Source organism: Vombatus ursinus, unplaced genomic scaffold (genome assembly GCF_900497805.2).
Source record: "Vombatus ursinus unplaced genomic scaffold, bare-nosed wombat genome assembly UNPS02000577.1, whole genome shotgun sequence".
NCBI classification, from domain to species: domain Eukaryota; kingdom Metazoa; phylum Chordata; class Mammalia; order Diprotodontia; family Vombatidae; genus Vombatus; species Vombatus ursinus.
The window spans coordinates 18,789,008-18,813,337 of record NW_020940355.1 but is presented as its reverse complement, the minus strand read 5'-3'; the positions used below and the strand labels follow the sequence as shown (position 1 = coordinate 18,813,337).

Sequence of the window (24,330 nt, the reverse complement as noted above, 5' to 3'; positions counted from 1 at the left end):
TTTAAAGAAAGACTAGACTTTTAAAAAAAAAAGAGTTTATTTAGAAAGTTTCATTGTAAACAAATTGTACGACTTTGATTTTTTTTAATACAAGATACTCATGATGCAAGGCTCCAGCCATTCATGAGGATTGTGCTTCTCTAGATAGTTTTTAAAAACCATTTGTGAACCAACCATGTGTGTTTAATAAAGACTTCCTTAGGCAGAGATGGGTAAGATGGTCTAGTTAATTCTCTGCTTTAAAGTACTAGAAAAAAAAAGTATACATATGTATATATATACACATACATATACATATATATACACACACATATGTATATGTAGATAAATAATTATAATGGGTAAGATTTCTTGCCACCTGTTACCTTGTGCTAAATGAGATATCTTGGGTTGGAACAAAGAAAGAGAAAAAGTGGGAAATGAGGGGAAAGTTAGGATGATGGGGAAGAAGAATTTTTAGAAGGGGACTAGAAACAAGGTGGCTACTCAAGATGTAATTAATTTCATGATGAATAACACAAGAGAAACCACTTCAATGAATTTAGCTATGGAGCTGCTTATTTCCAAAATGATTTATACACATACCACCCACCCATTCTTTGGTTCTGGTCACAAGGGGTTTGGGGGAGGGGTAGAGAAAAGCACACTTGAACACCATAGAATCATCTTTCAAGGCAGTACAAAGCATCCATATTCCAATTAAATTTCTTAAGGGATCACTTATATTTTTAGGAAATTTTTGGAGAGGTTACAGTGAGAGCCGTAACTAGCAATTTTTGGCCCATGGGGCAAGGAGCACAAAATGTGTGTTTAGGACAGAGTACAAAATGAGCCCCTCAAATCAACTTTGTGAATTCACAGTGTGAAAAATAATACATATAACTAAATGAATTTAAGTGAGCAGGAGGAAGCAATTATTACAGCAGCATCTAACTTAAGTAGATGTGTTAAATTGTTGTGCCCTTTAAATTTCAGTGCCCTGTGGCAAAGCCCCAGTCGGTTTATCCTAGTTACGGTTCTGCATTTAGAACACTGCAGCAGTATTTCGTGTCCTTATAACCACACCTAGTTGAATGATCAAACAAAAGGCCACCCTACTTCTTATTTTTTTTCAGGTAAAGAGTTTAATCTGAATCTTCACTAAGGAATTAAAAAATTTATTAATAGAATATACTCAGGGCTACTTTCAAAGTTTCCTAAAATAGCCCTTTTCCAAGTTTGAGGAGAGCTTGCAGATACTTTTTAAAAGGCTCTTTGATACCTCTCCTACTTCTCTATGAGTAGAATAATCAAACTTTAAAGTTCGAGAATACTCCAGCTTCAAGTAAAGAGAAATGAAGCAGTGTGATTTTTGCCCCATAAGGAACAAACGAGAGAATCTCAAGTAACAATTCACCTGACATGGAAAGAGAGACACATACACACATACAATTATGGCATCACATAATCTTACTCAGGCACAGGTTAAAAGTACCATCATTTTGGCTAACTTCCCATGACGAAACAGGAACAGAAATGAGAATCCCATGGTGGTGGCATTTCAGGATCTTCCAAAAGTGGGAGTTTGATCTTTAAACTCTTTTTCAAATAAGTTACCAAAAGTCTTAAGTGGTGAGTTTTACTTTAAAAGGCAACAGGAGTTCTACAGGTTCCTATCTTTCTAGCAACTGTGGGCAATTGAAGCTGCTTTTGACCAAGATTATCCCAATGCCAAAAATAGTCTGCCAATTCACTTAATTTGATTTTCTTGCCCTCTACTTATGTCTTAAAGGAAGCCATTCGAATTTCATCAAAGGAAGGTCAAGGGGCAGTTATTGCTCTACTGCCACTGAAAATATTCAGTTTGCACAGTGACTATTTGTTAGATATTTACCCAGACAAACCTAATAAAGAATCAGTACAGTGTGTTGGCTTAAAAAACACGCACACACAGAAGATATCACAAATTTAGTACATTCAGTTTTCCAAATAACCACCATTTGAGACTCAGTAACATTAGCATGGATTAACTCCTACAAGTTGGACATAGGAGAACAGTCAGGGAAATTACTCCCAAGTGAGATTCTACAGTTCATCTTTTGCCTGTCGCAAAACAAAGCTGTGTAATGTTTCAAGGTCCCTAGCTCCATTGTGTTCGGTGATTTTTTCTCCTGCACGGAAGAACAGCAATGTTGGGTAGCCTCGTACCTTTAAAGATGCAAAACACAGAATTGCACATTTTAAAATGAGTATTTTCAATCATACACAAATCATTTCTTAAACTAGCTAATTAGATCCAAATAAGATGAGTCTTCTTGGACTTGAACATCATTGTGGTCAAAATCTAAAGAAGTTCTTTAATTTTTAAAATAAAGCAAATCTTACCAGACATCTTAAAAAAAGCAGAGGGGTGGAAATGTTTACTCACTATTGAATTTAAAAGACCATTAAAAAGAAGACAATAACTCATCCTAAAGGATACAATTTTATGTCTACAACCCATCACTTACTCTTTAGTTAATGACTTCTGTTGTACAGTTTTCTGCTAATGTCCATCAATCAAAAAATGGAGAAATTTTAATTATGAAACTTTTATTTGCAATCTAAAGACACATATGATTGGATATCCTAATACTGGATATCCTAATAATCTCAGATTTGGAAGGGACCCCAGGGGCCACCAAGCTCAACACATCCCTGATCAAGATCCCACTCCACAACACATTCAACAAAGTGGCCATCCAGCTTTTTCAGTGGGGAGAGCCCATTACCTTCCCAGACAACCCATTCTTCTGTTGGATAGCTCTGTTTCTCCCTACATCAAATGGAAATCTGCCTTTCTACAACTCCTACTCAGTGGTCCTCGTTTTGTCCTTTGGGGCCAAGCAGAACAAGCTTAATCACTGATAGCCCTTCAAAGAAATTGAAGACAAATGTCATGTTCACTCTAAGTCTTTTCTTCTCCCTAATTGGATAACAGTCCTTCATAAGCCAGAGGTCCACAGTTAAATAAAGAATCCCTTACATTGGACTTAGATTTATTGATGGACTTGTCATCTTATTAGCTGGTAACAGTCTTTAACAATAAGCTATCAAAGTGGCATGATTTTGTACAAGTAAGCATTCATTTACCTAAAGATACCTACTATAAATTGTGAATGATCTGAGAACTAATCAAAGCTATAACCTTGATAAAATCTAGCAGAAAAAAAAGCAAGGAACTGATGAAACATACAATATAGTCCCATAGGTGGCACCACAATCTAACATCTCTCACACTGTTGCTAACAACTAAAATAATCTAGGACTCCACTGACAATTCTTAGACACATTCTTCTTAAAACTATAAAAAAAAACCACACATCAAGAAACTTCCTCCCTTTTTTTAAATGGAGGCAAAGCTATAGGCAATGGCTTTTTTTTTTTTAAACACCTTCTTTTGATTTTTAGGAGAAATCTCCTAAGAGGAAAAAAAACTCAGAAAAAAGGGAAAATTTTCTTCAACAACATTAGACAAAGAGAAATAGTGTATCTACGGTATGCTGGGCCCAGAATTTCCTACTTTAAGAAGGGAAGTGAGTAAACTGAGGATGGCTTTCTTCAAATTTCAAGACATCAATGTCTAGATTTATCTGAAAAGCTTTAAACTACTTACACTTACCGAATATTTGCTGCAAATAGCTCGTTCAACAGTACAATCTACTTTTGCTATCTTGACTCCTGTCAAGCCAGGGAATTCCTTTTTGGAAAGGCTTTCCCATGTGGGAGCCAGATTCTTACAGTGACCACACCTAGGAATAGAATAAATATCTATTTTAAACACTCTGGATTCAAGAGTCACTCACAATTCATTTTGCAGCCTATCCAACTCATTCCTTTTGTATAGTGTTATCAAATTAGGCTGAGAAAATTGTAACTCTTTAAATTCTCCCTAAGTCTACACCTGTACTTTTCACATTATTTCCTTCCCCTCGCTCTTCCCTAACTCTCCCCCTTACCAAAAATAAATTTTTTTTAAAAAGTCTCCCAAGAACTTGAAGAAATTATCAACACAGGAATTGCAAAGATGAACTTAATTCAATCAAGATTACATCCTGTGATGATTTTTATTTTGTCAATCAAAATTATCTAACTGAGCACGTCCTAAAGCTGGACATTGTACTTGATAACACTATGATTTTTTAACCAAATTTTTTTTTTTTTGGTTTGGCTTTGTTATTTCATTAGTATAGGTAACTTCTGGTAAGGAAATTCCACCAACACAGATCAGCAAACTGCTCTGCAACTTACAGTCTTAGAGATTTGTCTGGGGGCACTGACAGGTTAAGAGATTTGTCCAGGGTCACACAGCTAACAAATACCAGAGGTGGTACTTGAAGTCAGGTCTTCCTGCCTCTGAGGCTAGTTCTATGTATTACATCAAGCTGCATCTCAAAGCTAGATGTATGAACACAAAAAGTACTCAGTTACATAAGAAGTACCCTCCTTTCCTTCTCCCTTCTCCCACTTTTGCTGTTTTCTCTATCAGCTATCTGCCCCCTTAAACATATCAGATGGATAAGATTATAAACATTCCCTTATTTGCAGTAGCATGAGCAGATCCTAAGCACATCAAGATCACAGCTCCCTATAAACTGTGCAACACATGGGACAAAATTTACCTATATGAGTCTAAAGTTCTGATAAATGATTTGAAAAATAAGTTCAAGTATTCTAGTACTTAATTCCTAATGAAATACATTTACAGTTGCTTACCATGGAGCATAAAACTTGACAAAAGTTATTCCTTCAGCAATTGTGTCATCAAAATCCTTTTCGGAGAGAGAAAGCACAGCACTCTATCAAAGGAAACCATGCAAAGCAAAAATCCTTTTTTAGAATATGGCAGTTATTAAATGACTTTTAAAAACATAAACAGGATGATTCATACAATATGCTGCCATTCTTACTCCTTGGATGATATAAAAATATAGGTACCCATAGCATACATCTCACACCAAACACACAGTGAGTAAAAAAAAGTTCAGCAGCATCCTTAGGGTAGGAATTCTTGAATGAGAAACTACTACAGTTCATGCAGGATTCAGGAACAAGAGATGCTGAGGAAGGAACTGGCTTCTACACAGCATGCCTAGACTGTTCTAAAGAGTTGCCCCAACAGCCTGACAAACACTAGAAGGAAAACAGGCACAAAGATGTTCTCCTGTGCCTGGCACCAAGTGAAACCGGGCTGGTTCTGGAGTAATAAAGAACCTGAGGGGTTTTCTAATCTGATGCAAGTTGTCTTTCAAATGAACAAAGATTTGAGCTCTTGACAGGAAAATATAGAAGACAGAATGCCTTGCCAAAAAGTTGAAAGCATCTTTGGAGTTATCATGAGGTTCTGAAGTAAGATGATTGCAAAGAGGCTGGCAAATTTTAAGGCATAATACAAGTATTGTTATCATTATCATTGTCATCTTTTCAGTTAGTAGCAGAAGCTACTCTTTTACATTTCACAGGATGCCTTTTTCTTCCTTAAGCTCAGGTTACCTCTCTCCTTTCTCAATGGCTCTGAGAGCATCCATGTGCCTTCCTTTTCACCACATAAAGCACAATTCCTCTATACACAGTATACTGGCTAAGGAGAAAACAGGCTTCTTTTCACTTCTGAATTCACAAGAACTCAATCTGAGAAATGATACTCTTTCTTTAAGAAAAACTCGCATATTTTGAGGGACATAACCACAGGAGATGTGAACCAAAACACTCAAAAACAAACTGTATCTAACGGCAAATTGCCTTCATAAAAATATACTAGTTATTTTAAGCTTTGGCTACAGCATCTAAGTAAAAGTGCCTACAAGTGAGTCTATTTTACAGCGACCCTCTCCAGATAAGTCTTGTATCAAGGATTAGTTCGATATGCTTTCTAAAACAGGTCTTCAGTTTCCCCCAGGAGGGCAAAGGGGATAGCATACCACGTGGATTCAAGCTAAAATGTAGTAGGCTGTTCTGTTTGAGTGTGGCAATGAGCAACATATTTCTGTATTAATGTTGGTAGCTAAAGCAGAAGCTTTGTGGAAAACTGAAAAGATTCTGAAATAAAGAGCCGCCAAGTTGGAACCAATGTGAAACACCACCATATTTTTTAAAGTCCATAAATATTAGGTCACTCACTGAACGACCACAACCCACTTAAACGTGTGGAAAACTTTCTAAATAAAGGGTTCTGTATTTAGTGAAAATATTAATAGTATATAATTATACACAGTTTAGGATGACTTTTCATAGCCAACATGACACATACACTCTTCTAATATATGTGGTCACAACTGCAAGATCATCTGTTTATTTCTCAAACCAAGATGGCAATTTTAAACTAATACACAGGCAGTCCTCTGCTTATGAACCCTTGATTTATGAGGCAGTAAGGAAGCCTGGGGGTAAACTGTCCTCTGTTTCTTAATTTAGAACCCAGATCTAATTGACCTAGGCAGGTACTTTTACCTTATGCAAATATGGAGATTTAAAGTTGTTGGTACCTAGGATTATCTCCTACCCTTCCCTTCAACAAAGAGAGTCTCCCTGTTCTCCTTGTTGGGGAAGACACAACTGAAAATTGAAATACATTGTATCATAGAAATGATACTAAAATAGTGGTTAGGTATAATGGAAACAGTATTACTAAATACGTCAAGAATTTTATGAGCTAAAGAGGATTTACTTGTAAATATTTGTGTAAGGTGCCTAGTACTGGCTATATAAATCTTTTGTTTTTATTATTCTTTTATTCTGCACTATTTTGATGGGAAAATGTGTCCAACCTGCAAATTTATAGACTACAAGCCAGGTGAGAACTCTTTAAAACTGGAGAGAATGGAGATACCATTAAATCCTACTGCATTTTATCTTGCTGCTAACAAATGTTCAGATGGAAATTTATTTCACATATCATCTCCAAAGAGGTAAAGAATACTGCTACTCTAAGTGAGACTGAGTGATGGAAATTAGCCCAGGATTACAAATACCTTGAAAATACATTTATTAGGGCAGCTAGGTGGCACAGTGGATAGAGTACCGGCCCTGAAGTCAGGAGGACCTGAATTCAAATCCGGCCTCAGAACAAACACTTGACCCTTACTACCTGTGTGACCCTGGGCATGTCACTTAACCCCAACTGCCAAAAAAAAATAAAAAAAAGAAAAGAAAATACATTTATCCCTTAAATCTAGTACATATAAATGGATAATCCTCTCAATATTTTTTTCCTCCATGACTTTCCAAGTTTTTAAAACAAGGGCTTTTAAATGATACATATCCCACTCAAACACATACAGTCAGTTGAACAAAGTTATTGGTGTTTAATTTTAGTATAACTGACAATCATATTTATTCTTTCCAGATCACTAAATAATTTTTTTCCAAAAGGCTGAGGGGAAGTGCTGTATAAGGGCAGAACAGAGTTTCCCATGCATTATTCCATAGCACCTACCTCAGGTTCTGCAGTGAGTTCTGGGGCCTCAGCAGCCTCGATAGTTTCTGAGGCTTCCCCTACAACACTCCGTAGCTGCAACTCCACATATTCTTTTAGAGAATCCAAATCCCTCTTTCCTTTGTACTGGTCAATCTACATACAATGACAAATTTGAGTCAATTTAATATAAATAATCAAGTCTTAGAGGATTTAAATAATTAAGTCTTAACAGTTCAATTGAAGGCTCACTCTTAGTAATAAAATCTATTGCATTTTCAAAAATAAAAATGTAAAGTATGTAATCAGGAGTTTGATATTTTGGCTGTGCTTTTAGACTTCAATAATTTTTTCTTTCCTTTTTTTCTTTCAGCTTCTTCTTTTCCTTTTTCCTTTCCTTCTTTCTTTTTATGCAAGTCATAAAATCGATAAAATCTTGTCAAATCCCTTCAAGTTGATGGGTATATATTTCAAGGTAATTTAAAGATAAGCCAGAGACAAATTGTGGACGTTAGAGCTAGAAGGACCTTACTATAACCTAAATCACCAAGTGTGGTCAGATGTGTATGTATGATTACAGCACAGTTACTATGTAACTGCATTAGAGACCAAACTACTTTAAATATTTCAAAATACTACTAGAACTGACATTTGAATGGGAAAGCTTTACTTCTCATGTACTGGAAATAATTTTTCATTTTTTCCATTTGTCCAACATGCATAGTCTTTCAACCCTGTGTCCAAACTAAGGTTGCTTTCTTGCAATTCTTTGGCCCCTTATAACACTCACGCCCAGTTGAAATCAGAATCTGAACTTTAACATGGTGAAGTCTCACCTTTTCACCGTTCCTAAACCACAGAAGCGTGGGATAGCCACGTACTTGATTTCCAGAGCAGAGTTCATAATGCTGTGTACAGTCAACCTAAAATGAAAATTGAAGTCCAGCATTAGCTTTATCACTAAATAGAATGCTGCACATTAGGTACCTGAAAGTAAAATGCTGAATGATTTCTCAAAATTCAAATTCTACTTTTGAGAGGACTCTTTTCTAGAATATTATAGAGTCCTTTTAATTCTATTAGTTTAATTCATCCATGATACAGTTACAGATGTCATATAGTATTTTCCAGTCACTTATCAAGGTTACATATGAGACCCAAATATTTGAGAACAGAAACGACACACTCCATGAACTAAAGGCTTCACTCAATGTTATGAAGATTATACTTGCATGTCATTTTAAGTCTTTCATTATTTTGTCCAAAGTAACATTCTACTTCTCATGATATGCAATCACAAATACTGAGTAAATGGGATAAAGTTGATTTTAGACTGTATTAGGCAGGCAAAGAATTAAATGTAAAATATCTTTAATAAAGAAAATCAAGCTCACAAAGGCCCCTATTACACACAATAAACATGACATCAATTAATTTGTAATATGCAGCATGAACATAGTGTTTTGAAATAAGGAAAAGACTCTTTCAAATAAATGCCTACATTAAATATCACTGATTAGATATATTAGATAAGTTTAAAATCTCATCTTTGGTTGTTTTTAAGTCTATTTATCAATGATAAAAGACAGTTTTCACCTACAGAGCAAAGAAGTTCTTTACCAACAAAGAGGTTTAGTTCATTTTTATAAATATGGATTCTGGGGGTAGAAAGAACATGGTACAAAGAGTTTTTTTTTTTTAATTAATGTCTTACATCTTCACAAATGTCATTAATATTTGCACTTTATAATCCACAGCAAGGCATTTAAAGGGCTAAACTAAAAATAAGTTTCAATGTATTTTAGACTTATAAATGTCAAAGGGAAAAAAAAATCCAGTTAGCTCTCAGTAAATGAAAATGGGTCAGCAAATCAAATGGGTAATTTGCTCTGCAGAAGTCAGTGTTACTCGTGCATACAAATCAATCTCCACAGCTGACTAATTATGCTTTTAAATAGTGGTAAAAAAAAATATGGAATCAATTTTAAAATAAAAATAAAATTCACATGAAAATGTAAACAGAAAACTCAAGTGGATAAAAATCATTTAACTACCCTCAAGTTCCTTTGGAGCCCAAGATTTTCCAGAAGCTGTATACCCCTTCTTACTTCTCAATGTAAAGTTGAACAAGAGAAAATACAGGGTTCATAATTCAGAAGGTTCTTCTCAACTCCCATCAAGTTCTTAAACCAATTATTAAACTTCATGTATTGGATGAGATCAAATGTGGCAAGTATCCAAGTCCATCAAAGGAGTATTATAGCCGTCTCTGCTATGTCTCTTTAGAAAGGGTAATTAGGTCTCTCCCATTCAGAATTGTCCATGTCTTCCCATTAAACAAAGCAGCCATAGCTATAATTTATCTGTACATTGTGAAAAAAATCTGTAAGTCACCAACACTTCATTATCTATTACTGTGAATTATCAGGTGACACACACTACATGGCATAAATAAATCAAGTCAGTGACTAGCCATACATAAAATGAATAATATGCTACTTTGCTTAATTAATCCTGCCAAAAGAGGGATATTTTCAGTTTAAGAAGAGTTTTCACCTACCTTGCCAATCCTGACAGCTTCTGAATGTTCAAGACTTGAAGCCAGCTGTTCCCAGGTTGGAGCCAAAGCCTTACAATGGCCACACCATGGGGCAAAGAATTTGATAAAGTGGTTGCCTTTAACAGAATGTCAAGAAATTAGGCAGGAGTAGGGGGAAAGGGAGCAATTTTAACCTTTAATTTATGTAATTACAAATTTAAAGCTAAAGATCATCCTGATATTTAACAAACCTCTAAGTTTACTGTAATTCAATAACAGAAGACAGAATATGTAAATTGACTATCACTCCTTCAGCCAGAAAAATATAAACAAACTCATAAGTAGTTTTTAAAATGGAACATTGTAATCTAGATTCTGCTGAGTTCATCAATCCAAGAATTAAACTGTCAGGCTTGCTCTTAAAAGGATGTTAGGTTATGAGCAAAAAAAAAAAACTATTAAAAGTTTAAAATATGATTCTTAGTCCTGGTATAGAAATGCTCTATTCTAATACTTGCTGAGTGAGATGTCATTATAAGATTATCAATGAGTTTAGGAAGAAGCTGGGAAACACAATGCTTTTAATAAAGGTGCATCTATCATTCATCCTTAAGGCTGACACTGCAAAGTTTATCCAGACAGTTCATCCTGGCATACGAATTCAGTGACCTCTATTTTATACTAATGATGATGTATAAAATCATAAAAGCAAACAGAAAAAGGTTGTCTATAAAATTAATAAGATCTTTACTGAGAAATCACTAGCCACAATAAATATCAAGGCATTTTAAAGCAGTCTGCACTAACACAAAACCTAGTACATTCAAACACCTGAGAATCTCTTTGTTAGTAACACTCTCCTTGAATGATGACGTAGACCACCTTTACAATAAGATTGTTAAAAAATAATAAGCTACTAAATTATATAAAACATCATGGTTATAAGACATTTTTCACACACAATGTATCAGGTAATAATGAGCTCTTTTTGATGTTACAATAATAAAAATTCCACTGGATAGGACCCATAAAATTCTAACCTTATACTCAAATCCCCCATGTTGAGGAGCAATTGGGGGGGGGGGGTGGAGAGAAAAGCTGCTGTGTGTCTTTTTCTATTCATTATTTAAACTGACATTGCAGATTTAATAACCTTTTATACCCAACTGTATAGAAGTTGAACATTCCATAATATTTAACAAACATCAGACTGAGGGCTAATTAATTTTAACTGGGGATTACAATTTTAGCCTTTTGTCATCAAAAATTTTCAATTACATCTTCATGAGGATTTTTGTCACCAGGATAACATTTTACTTCATCATGGTTTATGGGGAAAATGGGGTTTATTTTGGAAAAACTTGCAGCCACCTTTGCCAAAACACATCTATTCCATAAGGCAAAAGATACTTGTATAATAAAAACACTAATATTTTGGTAAAATGTGTGTGTGCACATATACACATATACATATGCAAAGATAAAAGATTTCACTTATATAAACTTCACATAACATATAAAAACTTGTGTCTAAACAAAAGAATAAAAAGTTACATTTTTGCCACAGGTCAGCAAAGTATTATCTGCTTCCAACTAAATGTGATTAAAGATAATTTGTTCATTTCTTGGTTATGTAAGGATGGATTACGAAGAACACAGATTAAGCATGTTCTTGGCTAACACCGTCTTCCCTGCATCATCATATGTGCAGAGAAATTACAGACAGAGAGCTTAAAGGGAAGGAGTGAGAGATGGGGGGCAGAGGGGGAGAAGGAGGGTAGCATCTGTACCTTTCAGAACTGCTCCAAAGGGTAAACTGAGCAGAGGAACTCATGATATCTCACCTCTGATAGGCAGTACTGTCCATTCGCCCCTGTCCAGACCCTTTATCATACTTGTATTCATGTTAACAGAAAGATCTATGATTTCACATTGTAGAGAACTCCTAATGTGAGAACTCTCTCCACTTAAAATATATCACAACCTACTGACGACTGAGTACCATGGGAAGTCAAAGACTCTACTAGACAAGAAGGAAACCCAAAGCAAACACAAAGGGACAAATTTCACCATACATTCTACTCAGCACTCATCACGTCCCGGATGCCCACAAATCTGAAGAGAACACATGCACATATTACCTTCTGCCACATGTAGTTTGAAGTTGGCTGCCGACAGCTCATATAGTCCCTGCTTGAGTTCTGGGGCTGTTGGCAATTCTGGTTCAGGCTCTGGTGTCTATTAAGTAGCAACAAAGTAATTGCTAAGAGTTGCCCACATAATAAATAGTAAAGGCAATGAAATCTTGTAGGTGCAATCTATCTGGAGATCTTAACTACCTTGTACTGGTAACTTGCTATTTATGCCAGCCTTGCAATTCATGTCATTTGTCCACCTTATGAGCTCCTTTGGATGCTTCAGTAACTAAATCATCACAGAAGGTCCATTCTCAAATGTCATCCTATGGCAAATATAGGTTTCTACACCGATGACTGTGGATAGTTCTTATTTATAGTTTATTTATGACTACAAAGAACTTCACATATATTACCATTTAATCTTTTTTTAAAAACTTATTAGATAATTCAAAATGTGCTAGTTTTTCATGCCATTCCAAGTGCTACAGGCACACAAAAGCATCCCTAGGAAAGTAATGCTCAAACGCCAGGTTCAATTACAATCAAGTGATGTCCCATGCTACATAGGCTATTCACAATACAAAATCCAGAGGACTACAGATTTTTAAAATCCCATTTGGAGGCTTAGTATTTGTGCCCTTTGACAAAGAGGAGAGTAGCCATTGTCACACTATAACAGTCAAGAAACTTTCATGGTCACAATGTACATCATCATGAATTATACTACTTCAGGATAATGATGACAAAACAACAACAACAACACACTTCATTTTTAAAAGAGACTTTATCAAATTGATAAGTGCTTCAACTTGTATATTAAATGAGATATAATACCTGAACCTAAAAAGAAGTCAGGCATTATTGAGAACAGGAAAAAGAAAAAAAAGCATGACTTAAGAGTTTTATGTTGAATATTTCTATGAATTGTCCCCAAATCCTCAACTTTGGACAATATAAGAACAGAGGTGTTTTTTTTTTTTTAAAGAAGCTAATAATGGCTTCTGGTTTCTCAGGTACCTTCAGCTAAAGACTGACTGTCTTTTAGGCTTATCAGTCTCACTCTAATGCTATAAATGTTTATTATAAAGATTTAAACTTCACTTCAAAATAAGTTTCTTTCAAGAAGAACAAGGATATTTTTCATAAAGTACATAATTCAAAGTTTAAAGCTATGTGAAAGTTACACTTAACAATATCAAAATCTGGCTACCACTAAGAAATTGAGAAAGACACAAAGTTACTCACCCGTAGTTAAGGTGTTTTGTTTAAATATAGTCTAAAATTGGGTAAGTTTGATAAGTCATATCTGTTCTCTGCCACACAGCATCTGAAGGAATTACTTTCATCACATCTGTGTGTATTACATATGGTGCCCAATGAATCTCTTGATGAGTACAATTCCTACAGTGAATTGAGTGCCACACCAAAGATTTTCATTTTATTGGAGGCTTCATATGGAATACATCAAATTACAGGGCCTCCAGGAGAAAACTGAACACCTACCAAATAGTAAGTAAGTCATACAGTTGAAAGTTATCTGGCAAAAAAAAGTACTCAGGTTTGTTTAAATTCAACTTTTAGTCTGAGTCCTGATAGTGTCATTCTATAGCGATGTTTAGTATAAACATAGATTATTTTCCTAATATCTCACCAAAATAACCAAAAGGAAACTTGTTTACTTAGCTTCATGTGGGTCTTATTCTATACAATGCCCAAAGAGAGCAACACATACCAAATGGCAATGCACTTAGTAGGGGCTTGTTAATGATAATGAATTTATAACTCAGCACATTAATGCAAAAAAAGCAGGGGTGGGAGGACCACGTAGATTTTTCAAATTACACTCAGTGTATTTTTCTGTATGCATGTGCCATAACTTAATTGTTACATTTTAGGGAAAATTACAGGGATTTGATTCTGTATAAAGAGTAATTACTGTATGTTGAAGAAGGAATTCATATTTCAAATACGAATTGGAGTGGATGACTTCTTTGTGACCCTCCTAGCTCTAAAAGTCTATGATTTTTATGAATTCCGAGCCTTAATTTCCTCATCTGTAAAATGAAGGGACAGGAAAAGATAGTTTCTCAAGTCTCTTCTAGCTCTACCGTTGTATGAGTTCTTGTAATAATCAGATTATGAAAGGCTTAGCACAGGGTGTGGTAGGGAAGAGCTACCCAAGTAATAAGAGATTAGGTTGGGTTAGCTTATCAACAAAGAAGACTATGGGTTGGGAAGGAGAAAGAGAAAAAATGGGAGAAAATATTAATCCCATAAAGCAGTCCTGGCTTGAGGTTTCTATGACAATAGTTTTTCACGCTGCATAGCAGAGAGACTCAGAAGTCTTCATGGAATTCAATTTTTGCCAAGAGCTAGCAATGTTAGGTTACAACATCTTATAATAGGATTTGCTTACAAGATCAGTGACTTTTAAATGAAGAAGATAGCTTATACATTGAGAAGTGGTATCGTACAGTAGAAATTGTACTGGAGTTGAAATCACAGAATCTAGATTCAGAATTCTTCTCTGCTACTTACCTGTGTGAGCTTGGGCTAGTCAATTAACAGTGCTGAGGATCAGTTTCCTAATCTTTAAAAAAGGGAGAGGGGGCTTTAAATTAGATGACTGCTAAGGTTCCTTCCCACTTTAAATTTATGATCCTGAGATAACTATCCATGTAAATTTGCTGGCCAGTTTCATTACTACTCAGGAAAATAATTTAATAAAATTTTTTTCCTACTGGAAAACAAAAGATAACTCCTTATATAGGAATGTTATTAATTTGATCAATAAGGAAAGAAAAATTTCTTATACACTTACAGCAGGCTCTTCATTTAGTGTCTGAAGCATCCAATTTTCCAAAGTCTGGAAATCCCTGGGACCCTGGTATTTCACAGCTTCTTGACCTGGTTTGAAAAACTTTAAGCTGAAAGTTTAAAAAAAAAGGAATAGATAAATAAATGTTATGTATGTGTATATTTTCAAAAATAACTTCAAATCACTTCAAGATATTACATTTTCTTCCTGAGGACCAAGTATGTTTTCTGATTATTTAAATTAAATGATTTACAAATAAACTCTGATACCAGATTTCTAATAAAGTTTTAAAGGAAACAAAAAATTGGATAGCTAAGGAAATTTTTTATTTATTTATACAATTCTAATTTTTAAAGACATAACCCATATCTCATGCAAGCATCCCAAACAAAAATAAGAAGGCTGAACTTTTAAGTGGATCTAAAGTCTAAGGTGCCAATTTTCAACTGGCAGAATGTTTCAAAGTTTACTGTTCAAAACTGTGAAACTGAAAAGTTCGACTTTCTCGGTTTTGATAGGATTTTCAAAATTGATCTAAAAACATTAATGACTGTTCACAACAGGTCAATTATCTACTGTTTCACTAGCAGAAGTCATCAGCAGATGCATCAATGATTAATTCATTTTCTAAATACTTACCTTGAGATTGGAGATTTACCTAAAATGTTCCAAAGCATAAATCTTGAATACTTGTAATGAAGTTGCCTTTAGCAGCAAAATTGCTCACTTAATTGTTTGTGTTGTCTCACTAAAAGACAACCCCAACACTACAGCTCATCTAAGAGATTTGCTTCCTTGCATTCTGCAGCCTCCTTTCCCACAGACAAGAAATCTCATCTCTACCAGATGCATTTGCTCCTAAATGGATTTCAGTTGAATTAGAGGGACAGTTCCTGTAGTAATAAGCGACAGATTTGAGACCATGAGACTAAACTAATATAACTTCAGGGACAGTTGGTGATTACAACCATGCTACTATTTTGTGGGGTGGGAAAGGAATGCATTCTAAATAAAACTCATTAAGACAAGTTGACAGTGGTGAAGACAAGAGATTACTGGATTAAAAAAAATACTGTCTAGAATGTGTTCAATTTTTAAAAACTAGAAAACAAGTTATAATTGGCTGTCATGTCATATTAAATGCCATCTGTGCAATATGGGAATTTTAAGAGACCAATATGTACAGAAATCAGAATTCCTAGTTTAAAATGCTTACCATCTATTAGTCTCAAAACAAAGCTAAAAAGAGTTTGAAGGAATATGAATACATTAGTCCAAGTAGGCAATTAACTTAATATTTATGTGGAATTTAAGTGAAAAGATGATGGTGGTATGAAGGATTAGATTATTGGCGTATTGTAAGAATAAATGCTAGTATCTTTCTGTCCATTTCGTGGTCAGAGGAAAGCTGATACCTTAACCTGTTTTGTAAAAAGCAATTTCTAAAATAAAAGTTAGCACATGTATAAATCTTACCAAACTGTGTGCCATTTGCTTCTCTCCATGCTTTTCTCCAATCTTATGATAAGTTAAAGCAGCTTAGAAAAGCCAATTTGCCACCACTGCACTCACTACATTTACCTGGTATTACAGTACTCATACTAGCAGGTAATTCATAAGAGACTTTTAGATCCGAGAGACTACAATTAAAACGCCAAATGTGGAAGCTCTGGTCTTAATCTAATCCCCAATGAACAACTGTCTCTATTTCTCAATTAGTCAATGGCTCTCTGGTAATATTAGAGGATCACAGATTTAGAGCTAGAAGGGACCTGGAATCAAGTCCAGCCCCCTCATTTTACAGATGAGGAAACTGAAGCAGAGAGAGACTAAGTGACTTGTCCAGGTTCACATGACTGCTGTTTAAACCCTGATTCAAATTCAAATCTTTCTAATTCTAGTCCAACAGTCTATCTACTTTACCAGCCAACCAGATGACAGTGTCCCGTACTCTCTAAAGTAAAAGTTCTGAACCTGGAGTCTATGAACTTTTTTTTTTTTAATCCATTAAATTTTATTTTATTTTCAGTTCCAGATTCTTCCTCCCCCTTTTCCCAACCCATTGAGAAGGCAAGAAATACAAAACCTATTACGAATATGAAGTCATGTAAGACAAATTTTCATATGCCCTGTCCCTATTCCCCCGCCCCCAAAAAAAGGAAAGAAAGAGAAAAAAAAAGGAAAAAGCAAGAAAGAGGACCAAAAAAATGCTTTAATCTGCACTCAGTTCATTAGTTCTCTATATAGGGATGGATAGCATCCTCCCTCATGAGTCCTTTAGAACTGTAGTGGGTCATTGTGTTGACTGAAGTTACTAAGTCTTTTGTAATTAATTATCTTTACAATATTGCTGTTACCATGTAAATTGTACTCCTGGTTCTGCTTACTTCACTTTGTATCAGTTCATGTAAGTCTTTTCCAGGTTTTCTGCAATCATCCCCTTTTTCATCATTTCTTATGGCACCCTCAGATACTATAATCTCCACTGATGGACATTACCCAAATGATGGACATCTTCTCAGTTTCCAATTCTTTGCCACCAGAAAAAGAGCTGCTATAAATATTTTGGTGTACTTTTTCTTTGATCTTTTTGGAAGTATAGATCTAGTAGTGGCATCACTGGGTCACAGGCAATGCACACTTTTATAGCTTTTGGGGCAGAGTTCCAAATTGCTTTCCAGAGAGGCTGGACTAGTTCACAACTTTGCCAATAGTATATTCATGGACCTATTTTCCTACATCCGTGAACTTGTTTTTTAAAAATACTTTTATCACTGTATTTGAATATTTGGCTTCCTTTGTATTCCTATGTATTTTATATTCTATATTTAAAATGTTATTCTGAGGAGTCCATAGGTTTCACCAGACTGCCAGAAGAATCCATGACAAAAAAAGGTTAAGAACCCCTGCCTTTAATGGAAGGCGTAATTCCATAACATACTGTTTCTCTGCATGGTGAGCACACACAAAGACTTTAACATAAATTGCTGCATAGCCCTGGACAAGTCACTTAACCTTTTCCAGCTTCAAAGGTACCCTTCCAGATCTACATCTCTGATTCTGTGACTGGAAAAGTTGCTGTATGAGGGAAAGTACGCTTGTGAACTTAAAACGCTAACCTTTCTCATGCCTCAAAGATGTTCCATCAAAAGAAAAATTCAATGGTTATTTAATGAAGCATTTTCTTAAATAAATTGCAAAAAATATACTTAAAATAGATGCAATAAAAACAACTTTTCTCTGGCAATGTGGAATGCCTGCTTAAATTTAGCACCTACTAACTACAAAACTACAAAGGAAATCACCGAAAGATTAACTTAGAATTTAGCTTCATCTAGTTGGCAGAGGGGTGTGGAAAAACTTGAAAAATGTCACAAACACACATCCTCTTCTACTCACGTAGGGTATCCTCTAACACCCTGTGCAGAGCACACTTCACTATCTGCTGTGCAATCCACCTTTGCAACATAGACCTTCGCATCTTCCATGCTATTATATTTATCTCCCAGGTCATTCCAAGTTGGCTGAAGCCGCTGGCAGTGTCCACACCTATAATGAGATAAATAATACACAGATTATTAACATACTAAAGTGTATGGTCTTTATCATTTTACTATAAATCCTGGAAAAGTATCAGTCGCTAACTTGAAGAACAAAGTGATTAAATTATAAGGAGAGCCAAGTTTTGCTAAGCAATAATTCAGACTAACAGTTGTGTCTGATGGCACCTTTTGAAACTTGCTATCTATTGCTATGAAGAAATGCAAGTAAAGATCTACTGTACTAGCCAGAGAATGTGTTCAACCTGTTTATCCAGTAGTGTTGATTAATATACATTAATCACCTATCCACACTCTTCCGTATGGTTCCCCTTGTGACCAAGCTAGTTTGGAGGAACCATCTATGATCACAAAAGAGAACAAAGCTAACTCACCCCCATAAGGACTAGTCCCCAAACCTTGGCTTCATTACCATATTCAGTCTATCCAGCTGAACTAGCCACAGAGAAGCTAAGTGTCATGGCATAACGTCTCCAAAAGGAGAACAGACAGCTGTAACATCTTGCATTATGGAGCTCAGAGATAAGATTAAAAAAAAACCACAAAAAAACAATATGTTATCATCATATAGTAAATTTTTTAAATTCTTAACTTTTTTTTTCAAGGACCAATCTGCTAATACCAAATTTTTAGAAGAGTTATGAAGGTCAATTTACTGTAAATGAAATCTCTTGGGGGTTTTACCACATAGCATTTTCTTTCTTTAGTACCAAACTTTATATTACTACTTAATAAATTGTTACTATTAAAAGTTTTTAACACTACTGTCAACACTACTGTTTTTAACACACATTGCTGTTGGTAACTTGAAGTGGAATAATTAAAAGAAAAAAATCTTCAGGACTGATTTTCGGGGAAACATCCACATCTCTGAAAGCCACAAAAGATGATGAATTATTTAGTATCAAGTCCTCAAACTTGATCCTTTTCTCTCATCCACTTAGTAGCTGTTTGTTGATGTAGATTCCAAGTTAAAAACTAATTTGTTTTAAGCTAAATTATCACCTGCACTATTGTAAACACAGCTATGCTCTTCGGTCAGTTAACTTTATAATTACATGATGATATGCTACTTATTTTCTTCAGCAAACTCTTTCTCTACTTAGACTAGCATTAGGTCAATCAGTGGGACTTATTTTTTTGCTATAAAACACTGACAGGTACAGGTAGTACCCAAATTAGAAACGGGTCATGTTCTGAGAGTTCATTTCTAAATTGGTCATTTCTAACTTGGAATATTTTCCAAGAGAAACAATTCCCTACATTGTGGTTAAGTTCCTAAGCCAGCCCACAAAAGTCTATTTAATAACATGGCTAATCTATAGTCCTAATATGGCCAATCTGAGTTCCAGGACCTGGGAAGAAATAGATAAGTTTTCTCCTCCTTTTCCTGGTTATCTGCAAAATATGAAGGTAGACAAAGTTTGTCGTTGAAACTCTCCTACCTCTCCCCAACCTACAGAATTTAAGCACTGGAAGGGATATCAGCAGACATCTACCTAGTCCAACCCATACCAGAAAAAGAATTCTCACTATAACATATCCAAGTGGTCAACCAGCCTATTCAAGGGCATTCATTTCCATTCTTGGGTAGCTCTAATAGTTAGAAGGTTTTCCTTAAGTCAAGCATAAATCTGCTTCTTTGAAACTTCCATACCACTAGTCAAGCTTTCCTGTTTCCCACTGTGGCCCTCACTACTGATATTCTTAGTCAAACTTTTAGAATAAAATAAATTCATTAGCTAATTCTCACTGAATAACTGATAACTAGCCTTCTAGAAGCATTTATATTTTGAAAAGAGATGCTTGCTGCCGTGAACTCATTTCTAATTGACATAATTTCAGTCACTATAGAATTAAAAAACTGAGGATTAGAAGAACCATCACAAAGGTATTCATTCAAACTATGGCATAAGTTCTAGGGGTGGGACCTCTGCGTCTGGGTCCTCCAGGACCTCAGCTGCAGCCAATTCAGTCAAAGGGCCATACTTGAGGACCTAGAGAGCCTCAGAGGCCATGGCCTGGCCTGGCATAGACATCTGTTTGAAGCTGTTCTCTCTCCACCTGTGAACCCAGGTTCTTTCAATGTCTTTATTGCAAAAACTTTTATGGCAGTGAAAATTTTGGGGTTGATACTGGGGGTATATGTATATATCCTTCATAATGTAGACTATATAAGTTCCTTGACGGAAAATTTGTCTATGTTAATCACAATTGCTTAGTAGTCAATAAAGGCCTATTGAATGATAAATCAATTTTATATTTTAATAAATTTTGCCTTTAGTGATTAGTGCTTCAATAATATAACAACTGATCTGATACTACAGTAAATGTAGAAACCTAGTAGTGATAATACCACACTAAAGTTATCTACAAAGACTAAATACTTCATTGGGGATATTCAGTTTAATTGGCATAGCCAATTTTCAGCACACCTTATACCAAACTACAAGAGAAAAGAAAATGAGGAATCATATCTCATCACTGTATTAGGGATAGGACCAATACAATTTCACTTTTTTTTGTGGTTTTATTTTAATGTTATCTCTGAGCTCCATAATGCAAGATGTCACTGCCCTGTGTCCTCCTTTTGGAGACCTTATGCCAGGCAGAAAAAATGTAGTAGGGTGATATGATGGTGCAATGTAAAGAATGTTAGTTGTGGAATCAGAGGACCTGAATTTAAATCCAAGCTCTGACACTTACTATGTTGGCCCTGGGCATGGAAACTATATACATCAGGGTCCTTACCTGTAAAATGAGGATGGATGGATTAGTTGTTTATATGAATTCTTTTCTAGATCTAAATCTACGATTCTATGATCTGGGACACTAGATATAAAATAGGTACTGCGAAAATTTCCATAATTCTCACTCCTTAATTTTTGGATGGCAGGTTTAGAAGTGCCAGTAAAAACAAAACACTTCTCTTTTACGATCCATTCTCTCTCCTCCCCTACCCCATAAAACAAACAAAATATCCCCAAACCCATAAAGACAAATATACATACAACATTACAAGTTATTAACTTGTAACTAAGTCCCTGCAACGTGGCTTGGGCTAATAAAAGTGTATGTATGAATTCTGTCCCTTTGTACATTCGAAACCTATACCCCGACCAGGAAGCAAACCGAATCTCCACTAAGTGTCCCATTTAATACCGGGAAGCCACTGGATCAAAGCCGAGTCCTTCAGAAGGCACCACAGAGACTCGAGTTTGTAGGAGGGGAGGGTTAAAGCGTGGGCATTAGGGGACGGGGTAAGGAAGAAAGGGAAGTTGGTGTACGTTAAAGGAATATTTAGGAGCCAAGTTGAGTAAAGGAACCCGTGAGCCTCCCTTCTCCAAACACACAACCACAAACTAAAAGTTCCAGGGTTCTCCCTTTCCCTCCTTCTCCATGGGGTACTCAGACCGCCAGCTCTTCCAGAGCTCTGGGGCTCCTTGTGCCACGTCAACAGTAGAGGCCCAAAGCCCCGGCCTCGCCCACCTCAGTGCCTGCCCCCACCCCCACCCCCAGTCCGGGCCACGAGGCTGCCACAGTGCTATGATGCCCTGGGGTCTTCCGGCCTTCTCTGGGGTCCGACGCGGCCCTTTCTCTCCCCACTCCCCAACAACTCTTCCTCCTCCGGGGCAGGCGGGAGCCCGAGGTTTGGAGAAACCTTTGGGGCATTTACTGGAGCTAAAGGGCTGGAGAAGTTAAGCAATCCTGGGGGTCACGGAGGGCTGGGGGAGGGGTAGAGCGTCTCGGGTGGGAGCAGAGGCAGTAGGCAGAGAAGAGACAGGAAAAATAGGATAGAGGGAAGATGGGGAGGAGGGAGGCAAGGGGGGGGAGGAGAGGGAAGATGGGGGGGGAGGAGAAGAGAGTTTACCAGGGCGCGAAGAACATGACGAAGTGCGCGGCGCTCTGGATGCCGTGGGTGAACATGTCTCCCGTGTACAGGTGCTTGGCATGTGGGTCCTCTCCGTCTGCTCCCTGGGCGCCCAGGGGCTCCCCAGCCTCCTCCGCCCGGGCCCAGGACGCGAAGCCCCAGCCTCTGCCTCCGCTCAGCAGCAATAGCAGCAGCAGCTGCGGTGACGGCGGCAAGAGCCAGGGAAAGGCCAGCCAGTGTACGGGCATGGTGCTGGCGCTGGGTGCTGGGCACACGCGCTCAGGCGCACCCTCACACGCGAGATGCCGGTCACCCCGCCGCCGCCGCCGCCGCCGCCGCCGCCGCCGCCGCAGCTGCTCGGGCAGCCAGCCGCTCCTCCCCCACCCCTCCCGAGCAGCTCCGCTTCCTCCTCCCCTTCCTTCCCTCTGCTCCTCCCAGGGCCTCCTATCGCAGCAGCGCCGAGCCGGCCGAGCTTGGCTACTCCCCCGCCTGCAGCTTTGCCGCAGGTCAAGGGGCTAGTGTAAGTGGCCTCCCAAGGCCTCGCCGGGCTTTTCCCCAGGGCGGCGCCCAGTTAGGTGACCACCCGCCTAAGGCCTTGGAGAGGGGAGGCGGAGGCTCCTCTTTCCCCTCCCTATCTCAGTCCTGGTGCATGTGTCTTTCTTTCATTGCCTGATCTTTGTTAATTATTCTCCAGTGCTTTGGGGGCATTGCTCTGAGTAAAACAGGAGGACCAGCCCATGAAGTCGATAAGGCTCATCCCCAGAAGACTGACTACTAGGTGATGATTTTTGGTGGAAGGAAGACTTTGCAATGCACGAAGAGCGGCTACTAAAGTGGGGAGGGGCGGCGCACACTGATGAAATCACAGATCTTGAAATGTCGCCAAAGGTGGAAGAATCAAAGGTTGGTTCCTCCCCTCGACACACACGAACCAGAGCAGTGAAGTACAGTTTAACTTTTGTTTTCAGGAACTGCTTTAATATGTCAATTTACTCAAGTTGTAGAGGAAAGACTAAGGGGACCTGGGCTTCACTCTCCGATCTTTTGCTTGCTGCTTGTAGGTCCTTTTTGCACGTCACTGGGCCCTAGAAGTTCTGAGAGTCTCTAACGTCCGATATAACCCAAAGTCAGGTGGGAGGGAGGAGGAGGAAGGGCGTGAATCAGCATGGGCCTAATAATAATTGCGTTGTTCAGTCATTTCAGTCGTGTAGGACTCTTCGTGTCCCCTTAAGGGGTTTTCTTGGCAAAAATACTAGAGTGGTTTGCCATTTCCTTCTCCAGCCCCTTTTACAGGTGTAGGAAACTGAGGCAAACAGGGTAAAGTGACTTGCTCAGGCTCACACAGCTAGTAAGGGTGAATTTGAACTCAGCTCTTCCAGACTCCAGGACAGGCGCTCTATCCAGTGTGCCACCCTAATAATTATAGCTCATACTGTGTGTTTTAAGGTTTGCCACTCTTTTCCACACAACCACTGTGAGGTAAGGGATGAGATATAATTATGCAGATTTTGCAGATAATGAAACTGACACAGAGGTTTAGTAGCTTGCCCCTAGGTCACACAGGATGAGTTAGATGATGATAGTTTGTATTTACATAAGTTTACTTATTTGATCTTAACCCAGTGAGGTAAGTGCTACTATTATCTCCATTATAAGAATGAGGACTTTGTGGGAGTAGCATAGCTGGATGTGAACCTAGGCTGACTCTAAAGGCCTGCATCCAGAGCTGCAAAAATTCTGCTGATTCAGGGTAAAGGGGGAAAAATGCCCTTAGCAAAATTTAGATCACTAAGCCTAGGGTGGAGTTTGAGCTGGAGTCAGTCAAATTCTTACTGTCTAGCTTTAGGCTTAGAGAGGTGATGAAATGAATTTATAGTGTGAAGAAACTTTTGACAGAGTCATCTTCCTAGTCTTATTTTTAATCAGGAGGTAACAGAACAAGGTGGGGGAAAGTAAAGGTAGCTTCTTGAGT

At 37.4% G+C, this 24,330-nt stretch overlaps 1 protein-coding gene across 1 annotated transcript; it reads right to left on the bottom strand.

The window, feature by feature from the left end:
* Positions 1-536: 536 nt before the first annotated feature.
* Positions 537-22,656, bottom strand: TXNDC5 (thioredoxin domain containing 5). Its single transcript, XM_027837240.1, has 10 exons — positions 22,359-22,656; positions 18,327-18,476; positions 14,931-15,036; positions 12,113-12,209; positions 9,993-10,108; positions 8,269-8,355; positions 7,454-7,588; positions 4,735-4,817; positions 3,641-3,770; positions 537-2,187 (listed from the first exon to the last, which is right to left on the bottom strand). Exons 1-10 carry the CDS (start codon positions 22,604-22,606, stop codon positions 2,065-2,067), a joined length of 1,275 nt encoding a protein of 424 aa, XP_027693041.1. The 5' UTR covers positions 22,607-22,656; the 3' UTR covers positions 537-2,064.
* Between the last annotated feature and the right edge of the window lie 1,674 nt (positions 22,657-24,330).

What these genes read in the sequence shown, in the direction of transcription:
- TXNDC5 (XM_027837240.1), bottom strand. Translation starts at nt 22,606, where the DNA reads ATGCCCGTACACTGGCTGGCCTTTCCCTGGCTCTTGCCGCCGTCACCG. An exon ending in CACTAAATGAAGAGCCTGCT is followed by an intron (nt 12,210 to 14,930) that starts GTAAGTGTATAA and finishes GCTACTTAATAG; the next exon opens with ACACCAGAGCCTGAACCAGA. An exon ending in GGTTTAGGAACGGTGAAAAG is followed by an intron (nt 7,589 to 8,268) that starts GTGAGACTTCAC and finishes CATTGTATGTAG; the next exon opens with ATTGACCAGTACAAAGGAAA.